At 36.6% G+C, this 10,493-nt stretch overlaps 1 protein-coding gene and 1 pseudogene across 1 annotated transcript; one reads left to right on the top strand and one right to left on the bottom strand.

The window, feature by feature from the left end:
- Positions 1 to 2,126: 2,126 nt before the first annotated feature.
- Positions 2,127 to 2,964, bottom strand: LOC145046541 (allene oxide synthase CYP74A2 pseudogene; annotated as a pseudogene).
- Positions 2,965 to 7,038: 4,074 nt separating this feature from the next.
- On the top strand, positions 7,039 to 10,188 carry MTHSC70-2 (mitochondrial HSO70 2). Its single transcript, XM_078995690.1, has 6 exons — positions 7,039 to 7,230; positions 7,698 to 7,771; positions 7,839 to 7,917; positions 8,010 to 8,576; positions 8,662 to 9,282; positions 9,354 to 10,188. The coding sequence occupies exons 1-6, from the start codon at positions 7,156 to 7,158 to the stop codon at positions 9,978 to 9,980; spliced, it is 2,043 nt and encodes a 680-aa protein (XP_078851816.1). The 5' UTR covers positions 7,039 to 7,155; the 3' UTR covers positions 9,981 to 10,188.
- The last annotated feature ends 305 nt before the right edge of the window (positions 10,189 to 10,493 follow it).

The raw sequence follows: 10,493 nt of genomic DNA on the forward strand, positions 1-10,493 counted from the left end.
AATACAATATTGCAAAAATGGTCCCTGTGGTATATATTTTTTAGGAGTTTTAGACCAAACCACGACTTTTTTGGATTGATGATCCTTTTGACCTAGTTTCGTTGCGTTTTTAGTCCCTCAGTAAACTGAAAAGACTATTATGTTGTAACATCCCAACCGTCAGGTATCATTATTATTCCATTAGATTTCATGTTTTGAGGCCTACTCGATGAGTTGACGCTGTGACTCGTCGAGTAGTAGCTGGTCAGGACACATCATTTGATGAGTGACTCGACGAGTCGGAGCTAGCAGAAGAAACCCTAAATTTCAGGGTTTTTGCACCCTATATATTGGACCATTAGCGCCTCCCACTATCCTCTATCACCCCTTGAGAGCCAAAAACCCTAATTTCCGTGAGTGTGAGCTTAGAGAGTGTTTTGGAGCTTTAAAAAGTGATTTTTGTGAAGGAAACTTGTAGATCAAGAGGCTAGCATCAAGGATTTCATGTGGATCTAGTGTCTACTTCAGTTTGGGCACGTTTTGGAGGTAACAAGTTGTAAGCTTGATCTCTTTTCTTCTAGAATCTTTCATATGTGAAGTTTAGGGCTTTCTTTAACTATTCATGAAGGGGATTATGGTATGGGAGCTAGATCTGAAGTTGAAACTTCAAATCTGAACTTCTTTTGAGCCCTTAGTTCATAAAGTTCTTAATAGGGTCACGAAGGAACCCTTGTTTATGAGTAAAGTCCCATTTTAAGCTTAGATGTGGAATTTGAGTCATTCAAATACGTAAAGGTAGCAACTTTATGTTGCTAATGCGCTCTAGGGACCTAGATCTACTGATTGGAGCAAAGGGGTAGTTCAGAATCACGTGATCATGAGAGTATACGTATGGACTCGGCGAGTCTGGGAGATAACTCGACGAGTCGGGTAGGGTTTTGACCAAATTAGTCCCGCATGGACTCGACGAGGTCTAGGAGATGACCCGACGAGTCAGTTTGGATTCCATGCACTAGGTCGTGTATCGACTCGGTGAGTCTACTGGAGACTCGGCGAGTCGAGTTGAGAAATTCTGGAATCAGGAGGGACTCGAGGCAGAGAGTGTTATCAAATAGGTCAACATGGACTATTGACCATTGACCAGTGACTTGACTTGACTTGACTGTAGGATGTCATGTACCTCCCAAGAGCATTTTGGTATTTTGAGTAATTATTGAGTGGACCACTTATGGGTACAGGCGAGGTGGTTGGAGCTATATATGGAGGTGTGAGCAGTATCATTTCCAAGCTACTAGCAAGGTGAGTTATCCTCACTGTATCAATAGGGTCTAAGGCACAAAGGCAGACCCTTTTAGTTGTTATCTTGGTTATAATACGCTACATGTGGATATGATCAGTTAGATCCGTATCAGGATAGACAGTATATTGTTATGCTCTTATGATCCGTTAGGATTGGTATGTTAGTGACCTAGTTAGATCGGTGCTCTGGTTATGAGAGATTGCTATGATCGATGATCTGTGATGTAGTTATATCTAATATTTGTTATGCCAATATATTTTAGTTATGCGCACATGGTTATTTGCATGATGTTGGGTGAGGCAGTCCTGCTTTGTGTTGAAGGCCAACATACCCTATGAGCGGTCCGGATAGACTGTAGGCCCGTATGGCGGTCCAGTCATACCGAAGGCTCGGGATAGATCAAGATAAACTGTAGGCCCTACAGGGTAGTCCAGTCAGACCGAAGGCCGATTATGGGTGTTGTTGATTATCTGTTATTGATATGGTATTATCGGTGTGGTATTGGTATTTTGGGGGTAGCTCATTAAGCCTTCGGGCTTACAGCTTTAATTTATTGTTTCAGGTACTTCCGGAGATCATGGCAAGGTGAAGGCTTGACCGCACCGCTCCTCATCCATATGACTATATTTCTAGGACACTCTGATGAATAATATTTTGAAAACATTTTGTAAAACACTATTTGGTTTCATGATTGAAAAAGTTTAAATTTGGCTTAAAATTTTTTGTATGTTACATATGCCCTTCAGATATATATATATATATATATATATATATATATATATATATATATATATATATATATATATATGTCTTTTCTATTTAATTTAAATGAAAAATAAATAATTAACTAATTTGGGGCCCACATCTCTCTTTCTCTCTCTCTCTCTCTCCCCTCTTCCAAAAACCCAAACCATGTCACATACTTCAAAAGCTTATTGCTGTCACCCACAAACCGATTCGGAACAAATTCTTCCGCATATGATCTTCCATCAAATTCGGAACAAATTCTTCCGCATATGTCATCATCAAACACTTTGGGCTCCTTGGTCGCAAATGGCTGGTATTCGAACAACACATTCCCTTCTTTCACTTTGAAAATGACGTTGTGTGATTCAATTGTAAGGCCACAGGTGGTTCGATTCGAAGGGACTCGTAGAGCACATATTTCATCAAGGGAATCTGCTCCATTGCCTCCATCGTCACCTTTCCCCCGCTGCGAGTTTTGATCACACATATGATCTCCTTCGCCAACTGTGTATGTAAATTAGTTTCGGAACGGCCGAGCCATTTCAATATATTGGGAAACAAAATCTTGATCCCCCCAAAAGTATTGAAACAAACTGTGAATAAGATGTTATGAACCGCCTCATATTTTGAAATCCTTAAAGCTTATGCTAGTTTGATGAGAAAGGGGTGTGCCGATAAAAGGGAAGAAATCGAGAGAGGATGTTATAGGGAGCTGCTCTGGTGGCCGATAAAGGGGAAGAAATCAACACGTGAGATACGAGGGGATGAATGAGTAAGGGACGAGGATGTTTAGGGATCCTACTCGATAAAATAAACACGATGGTGGTGGGTTTTTACCATGACAGCAAGGAGTGGCGGTTGGAGCTGCTTCGGTTGGGTATTCCGACGAAGATTGGAGATGAGGTGTTGGGGCCGAGTTCAGGTGGGATGAATCCCATCGTAGCTTCTTTGGTGGGGACCTCCCCTATCGCGCAACCTTAATGGTGGTGAAACGAGTGGTGGGTTTGGATGGTTTGACATTGTTGAAGGAGATGGGTTGCGATTGTTTCCATGGGGAGATTTGATTGGGGATTACGAGTGTAAAGAGGGAAGCTTGGGTAGCCATGCCATCGGTGTTGGTGGATGATTGGAATCAAGAAAATGAATAAATGGGGAAATATTTTTCATACAATAGAATACACACTCAAACAGAGAAAGGAAGGGAGGGAGAGAGAGAGAGAGAGAGAGAGAGAGAGAGAGAGAGAGAGAGAGAGAGAGAGAAAGAGTCCCTTTTTATTCTTTAATTATTAAAATAAGTAAAATAGTATTAGATTTAAAAAGAAATAAAGAAAAATGAAAAATAAATACCCCAAGGGTATTACAGTCATTTCACTATTCAGTGGGACAAAAAATGCACAAAACTAGGTCAAAATGACCACCAATCCAAAAAAGTCGTGGTTTGGACTAAAACTCAAAAAAAAAAAAAAAAATACCACATGGACCATTTTTGCAATTTTGTCAAATAATAATATTAAAACATCAAATATAAACAAGGTTCTAAATAACGTAAGGCTTAACTTGGCGACAATATCAAGTCTCAAGTTTTTCCGAGCCTTGGTGAGTCATGACATTTGTAATTTGTAAGACATGATTTAAGGCGACAATTTTGTATATAATTAATATTTTTATATGTATTTTCAACTATTATTCATTTTTATACACATATATGAGGTAAAGTGACATTTTGACAAAGCTTGGCGGCAATTGCAAACCTTGGAGTCGTGGCGCGTCGGAGCCATGACGAGCTTTTTAGAACCTTGAATATAAGAGTTATATAAAAAAAATAAAAAGAGAAGGTTTTCTAGTTATGGGTGTTTTACGCGCAGGTTCGAATCTCCCTTTCAACAATTTGGGTTTTGAAAACAGCTTCGGTGTTTATTAGATATATAAAAGAATGGAGGAGTTAAAAGCAAAATAAATCGTTCGCTTCAATTTGTTGGTACTTCCATTTGGTTCCATGGCGGTGATTGTTCGAATCATTTTGCCTACATTTTTTATAAAAAAAATCCTATTTTTTGGCAGAAGCTAATGCGACATACCATGACAGCTGCTATGTCAGGCACATGGACAAGTGACATCTTGAAAAAGTTATACAGTACCATTTTGTGGGTGTTGTTATTCAAAAAAGATAATTTATGATATTTTTGAAACTTTCATTAGATTTTTTCGATAAAAACTCATTAAAATTAAAAGTAGGGGTGTCAATTTATGACACGACACGATAAAAATACACGAAACGAAATGAAATCGGAACGAAATAAAAATTCGAATTCGTGTTCGTGTCGTGTTCGTGTCAAGATTAAAAAACACGATGTCGTGTCGTGTCGTGTTCGTGTTCCTAAATCGATACGAAATTGACACGATTAAGCATGTGGTTGTCGGGTTTTTCGTGTTTGTCGTTTTTGTCGTGTTATATATATTTAAGTATGAATGAAAAACACTAATAGTTATGTAATATTATCTTTATTGTGTCGTGGCGTGTTGTCGTGTTTTAATTGGTTCGTTTTCGTGTTAAAGAAAAAAACACGACATTGTGTCGTGTCGTGTTCGTGTTATACAAAACATTGTCGTGTCGTGTCGTGTCAGACAAAAACACGACACGACTGCCCGATTTGACAGCCCTAATTAAAAGATATACATATTTTTTTTATTTTTTTATTATTATTTTTTTTGTGTGTGTTTTATTTAGTAACCGAGTATCCATCATATCTATCAGGTTCCCCATATCCGGCGAGAATTTTTTTTTCCGAACCCATCGAGGATTAAGCGGGGCGGGGGCGGGTGAAGTGATCAAAGTTTGGGTATGGGGACGGGGAATACAGTCCACGCTAATATCCGCCCCTATTGTCATCTCTATTCACCACGTCGTGGTGACGAGTTTCATAAATTTTAGTGCAAATTCAAATAATCATAATTTCTTCATTTTAAATTCGTTTTCAGTGATCTTTATATATACATACAAAGATATAACAAGACACACAATTATATCCAATTATTTTTTACTTAACGAATACCGAACTTAATTCATTAATGCATGCAAAGAGCTCAAAATATCATTTTTTTTTCCCATTCTATCCCCTTGACTCCAAAACACAACTCAAAGGGTTAAATTACCTAACCAACATTATCAACATTCAATAAGATTTAAACCTTATACATTTAAAGACCAAAATCTTTACTCAATTAAATTATAATCTGCTATCTAGATATTAGAAACATTCTGAAACTGAATGTTACAACATAAAATGGAGATGGATAATCCATCTCCATGTCGAGTGTTATAGACAAGTCACCTCGTCCACACAAGAATTTTAAATGCATGTTGAAGCATAAGAGATAAGAAGTGTCCATGGTTCAATTGGATAGTCATTTAAACACATAAAAGTCTTTTTGTGTGCATGAAAATGCAAACCCCAAGGTTTTGTAAGAGTTTATTTTTATTTTTATTTTTATTGTTGGGTTGAATAAAGTTAATAATTGCTTTGCCTAAATCATTTTGGATAAGTCTATTACTACATATTATAGAATAGTCAATTGTTATATTATTAAAAATTCAAATGAAAATTGTTCGACTCTTCTAAAAATAGCCCACTATAAACATGGGTCGCTCATATTTAAATAAATTTCCAGGCCCGTTCCTACGTGTTGAATCAAAGTCAAAACTCACCATCATGTTGTATTGTACTGAGCATTATATGAGCCCAAGTAACATAAATAACATGCATTGCAAATTTGCAATTAATAAACCCTCATGCAGCCATGTTCGGATCGTAATTACTCATGGCTAAGGCTTGTCTCTTGTGTTTTCCATAAAGTTTGCTAGAAATCTTCCAATTTATTTCAAAAATGTCATCTCCAATCACACTTTTTGATTTATGTAATCGAACGGCTACAAAAATGTCATATCCAATGACACTTTTTGAACATGGAATACAATTGAAATCAACCGAATTTTAAAGGTTGGTCTCAAACCAAAAGATTAGAATACAGGCTGTGTTTGCTTTCATGAATTATAATGGGGAATTCGCTTTGTTAGTTTAAAGTCATTTAAATAAATTAGCCTACTTATTCTTTAAGACAAAATCAAGTTTCTCACCAACATAAATAGTTAAAGAGATTATTAATGTTAACTTTTATTCTTAATCATCAAAATGTACAATTGTTGTATACATGATATAAATATTTCATTTGAGAAAAAAAAAGTCTCATACTACATTTTTTTATGACAATATCCTATCTAAAATAAAAAACTATAAATTGCATGGTTGTCAAAATCGCGATCCTGATCGTAGGATCGTACGATCCTACGATCCTATATATGAAAAACGATCCGGATCGTAAAAAGATCGTATTTTGGGTAGGATCGCAGGTAGGATCGTAAAATCGTAGGTAGGATCGTAGGATCGAGATCCGATCCGATCCTACCTTTCTTAAAAAAAAAATTTTCAAATGAATTTTTTTTACCATTTTATGTCTTTTACCCTTTACCAATCTACCATTTATTATTTTTATTGTGACTTATGACTAATATTTTAAAGTTTTTATAACTTTTGAACGAAAAATTAAATGTTTGAAATATTTTTTATGATTAATATTATAAATTAGAATTATATTCTATTTTGTAGGATCTTAGGATCTCGATCCCGATCTTACGATTCCGATTTTGCAAACCCAAAAACGATCCTAGGTAGGATCCCGATCTTGACAACCTTGATAAATTGATCACAATTCACAACTATTGAAATCAAAAATAGTACATAAGAATTTATAGATTTTGTTTTTAACAACTGGTATCATGTTCCTTGATAAAGAAAAAAATAAAAAGTTTGTGTGTGTATCTTTATTTTATATTTTTGTATTATTCAATATTTGATTATTGATTATTTGATTCAATATCTTGGATAGAAAGGTAGAAGTCGAGGAGCATCTAGAAGCTTCAACGAAACCTAACACAAAAGAAACATAACTGGTAACCCCACCTCCACGCAGCCCACCCATCTTCGGTCGACAATTTATACTCTCTTTCTCTTTTTCTCTCTCTCCAAAAACCCTAAACCCTAACAAGGATCACCCGGAGACTTCATAGATCCATGGCGACCGCCGCGTTGCTCAGATCTCTTCGTCGACGAGACATCGCATCTGCTCCTATCTCCGCCTTCAAATCCGTATGCTTTCTCATGTCTACTTTTATTAATTCATATGTTATTTTTACGTTTATTTTTCTCAACCTCTGTTTAGTCGATCGATTGATCCATGAAGCTAGGAAAGAACCAAATCCATATCATATTTGCTTCTACAGTCTATACTTTTATTTTCCTTTAAATCCAAACGATATACCTTTTGAACTACAAATGAATCATCTTCCGCTCACTAGGAAAATTAGTCGACTTTCTGATATTATTTTCCTTGTAGACTAATATGATTTAAATCTTTTATGTTATAATCATAATAATACTTGTTGAATTTAATGTTCAAATAATACCCGATTTGTTGCTATCTATTTAATAGACTCTGATTTGGAATTGAAATTGAATGGTATTTTTTTATAGAACTTTTGAATTATTTGGGGTATTATTGTGCGAATCATAAGTTGGGGAAAATAACACATTTTTACTTGTTATTGTCCATTCAGTTAAGTGGAGCTAAAACATCATCCACCGGGTCATACTTGAGTCATAAATTGGGTGTAATTGCCAGACCCTTCAGGTACCATGTTTTGCATTTGTATACATTCTTCTCTTTTCATTCACGCTAATCAATACTTCTATTACAGTTCGAGACCTCTTGGAAATGAAGTTATTGGGATCGATTTGGGTACCACAAACTCATGCGTTTCAGTCATGGAGGGCAAGGTAAGATCTATTTATTCACTTCTTCAAAACACAAATATGTTTTGATTCTGAATATTTCTTAAACTAACAATTCTCGTTTCTCTTGTACACAGACTGCTAAAGTTATTGAGAATGCTGAAGGAGCACGGACAACACCTTCAGTTGTAGCTTTCAACCAAAAAGGAGAGTTAATAGTGGGAACTCCAGCTAAAAGACAAGCAGTCACTAACCCTACAAACACTGTATTTGGAACAAAACGTCTTATTGGGAGAAGATTTGATGATTCCCAAACACAAAAAGAAATGGCAATGGTTCCATATAAGATTGTAAAAGCTCCAAATGGAGATGCTTGGGTTGAAGCCAATGGACAGAAGTATTCCCCTAGCCAAATTGGTGCATTTGTTCTTACCAAAATGAAGGAAACTGCTGAAGCTTACCTTGGAAAGACAATCAATAAAGCTGTTATCACAGTTCCTGCTTACTTCAATGATGCACAAAGACAAGCCACCAAAGATGCTGGAAGAATCGCTGGTTTAGATGTTCAAAGAATCATCAATGAGCCAACAGCTGCTGCACTTTCTTATGGATTAAACAACAAAGAAGGTCTCATTGCTGTTTTTGATCTTGGTGGTGGAACCTTTGATGTTTCCATTTTAGAGATATCCAATGGTGTTTTTGAGGTATGTTATCATTTGTTTTTCCATTGTGGGTTTAATAAAGTAAAGTGATATAAAAGTGATAAAGTGATTGTTTTTTTTTATAAAGGTGAAAGCCACAAATGGCGACACGTTTCTCGGAGGAGAAGATTTCGATAACGCAATGTTGGATTTCTTGGTTGGTGAGTTCAAAAGAACAGAAGGAATAGACTTGACAAAAGACAGACTTGCCCTTCAGAGGCTTCGTGAAGCAGCTGAGAAGGCGAAAATCGAGCTTTCATCAACCACCCAAACAGATATCAATCTCCCCTTTATAACAGCCGATGCATCTGGTGCTAAGCATTTGAATATAACCCTAACAAGGTCAAAATTCGAAGCTCTAGTAAACCATCTGATCGAAAGAACAAAGAACCCATGCAAAAACTGTGTGAAGGATGCAGGAATCACAACCAAAGAGATTGATGAAATCCTTCTTGTTGGTGGCATGAGTCGTGTTCCTAAAGTTCAGGAAGTTGTTACAGAAATCTTTGGGAAAACACCAAGCAAAGGTGTGAATCCCGATGAAGCAGTTGCCATGGGAGCTGCTATTCAAGGTGGAATTCTTCGTGGTGATGTTAAAGAGCTTCTTTTACTTGATGTCACTCCTCTTTCCCTTGGTATCGAAACACTTGGTGGCATTTTCACCAAACTCATTGGTAGAAACACCACAATTCCAACCAAAAAAAGTCAAGTAAGTTTCATGTTTTTGTCTTTTTCTTCTCAAGTAAATCTATTATTAATTTATTATGTTTGTAATTGTAGGTGTTTTCAACAGCAGCTGATAATCAAACTCAAGTAGGGATAAAAGTGCTACAAGGTGAACGTGAAATGGCATCAGACAACAAGATGTTAGGAGAATTTGATCTCATGGGAATTCCTCCAGCTCCAAGAGGAATGCCACAAATTGAAGTGACATTTGACATAGATGCAAATGGTATAGTGACAGTTTCAGCTAAAGACAAGGCAACAAACAAAGAGCAACAAATTACGATTAGGTCCTCGGGAGGGCTTTCGGATGATGAGATTGACAAAATGGTTAAGGATGCGGAGCTTCATGCGCAAAAGGATGCGGAGAGAAAGGCGTTGATTGATGCTAAGAACACTGCTGACACGACGATTTATAGTGTGGAGAAGAATTTGAATGAGTATAAAGAGAAGCTTCCGAGTGAAGTTGTGGCTGAGATTGAAGGGGCTGTGGCGGAGTTAAGGAAGGCGGCTGGTGGCGAGGATGTGGCGGAGATTCAGGCCAAGATTGATGCGGCGAATAAGGCGCAGTCGAAGATTGGGCAGCATATGCAGGGTGGTGCGGGAGGGTCGGATTCGGGAGCTGGTGGCGCACAGGGTGGTGAACAGGCACCGGAGGCGGAGTATGAGGAGGTAAAGAAGTGAAAATGAGATTTGTTTTTTTGTAATTTTACTATGGCATGAATTGGAATATGGGGATATTTGATATATTATGGGGTTTTTCTAGTTGGGGTAGAAATAATTACCAATTTGTTTTTGTTAACTTATATGGCCTGTTATTGCCGATTGGGAACCAGATACATTTTTGGATGAGAATTTTTAATGAGATTTTACTGATTGTTTTGGGAATGAATGATATGATATGTTTATATTTTTGTTGTTTTTCACCTCTAAAACTGAAATTAGGAGAAGATTTTAACTGTAAACATGTTGTGTTGAACTTAAAATGACATTGTAGTTAATTGGATGGTTTTGCGTAAACTACTAAGATAAATCTTTTGTAAACGCTTAATTTGATATGTACACCTAAAATGATTACTTTGAAAGAGACGAGTGAAGTCAAAATCCAACAAACATAACAAGTTTATTTTTCAGACGTCTGTATTTCTATGTAGTGATTTTGACGTAAATAAGATGTCTATTTCATGCTTTTCCAAT

This window comes from Lactuca saligna, chromosome 5 (assembly GCF_052625555.1).
Source record: "Lactuca saligna cultivar CGN05327 chromosome 5, ASM5262555v1, whole genome shotgun sequence".
NCBI classification, from domain to species: domain Eukaryota; kingdom Viridiplantae; phylum Streptophyta; class Magnoliopsida; order Asterales; family Asteraceae; genus Lactuca; species Lactuca saligna.

What these genes read in the sequence shown, in the direction of transcription:
- MTHSC70-2 (XM_078995690.1), top strand. Translation starts at nt 7,156, where the DNA reads ATGGCGACCGCCGCGTTGCTCAGATCTCTTCGTCGACGAGACATCGCA. An exon ending in CTATCTCCGCCTTCAAATCC is followed by an intron (nt 7,231 to 7,697) that starts GTATGCTTTCTC and finishes TTGTCCATTCAG; the next exon opens with TTAAGTGGAGCTAAAACATC. An exon ending in TATCCAATGGTGTTTTTGAG is followed by an intron (nt 8,577 to 8,661) that starts GTATGTTATCAT and finishes TTTTTTATAAAG; the next exon opens with GTGAAAGCCACAAATGGCGA.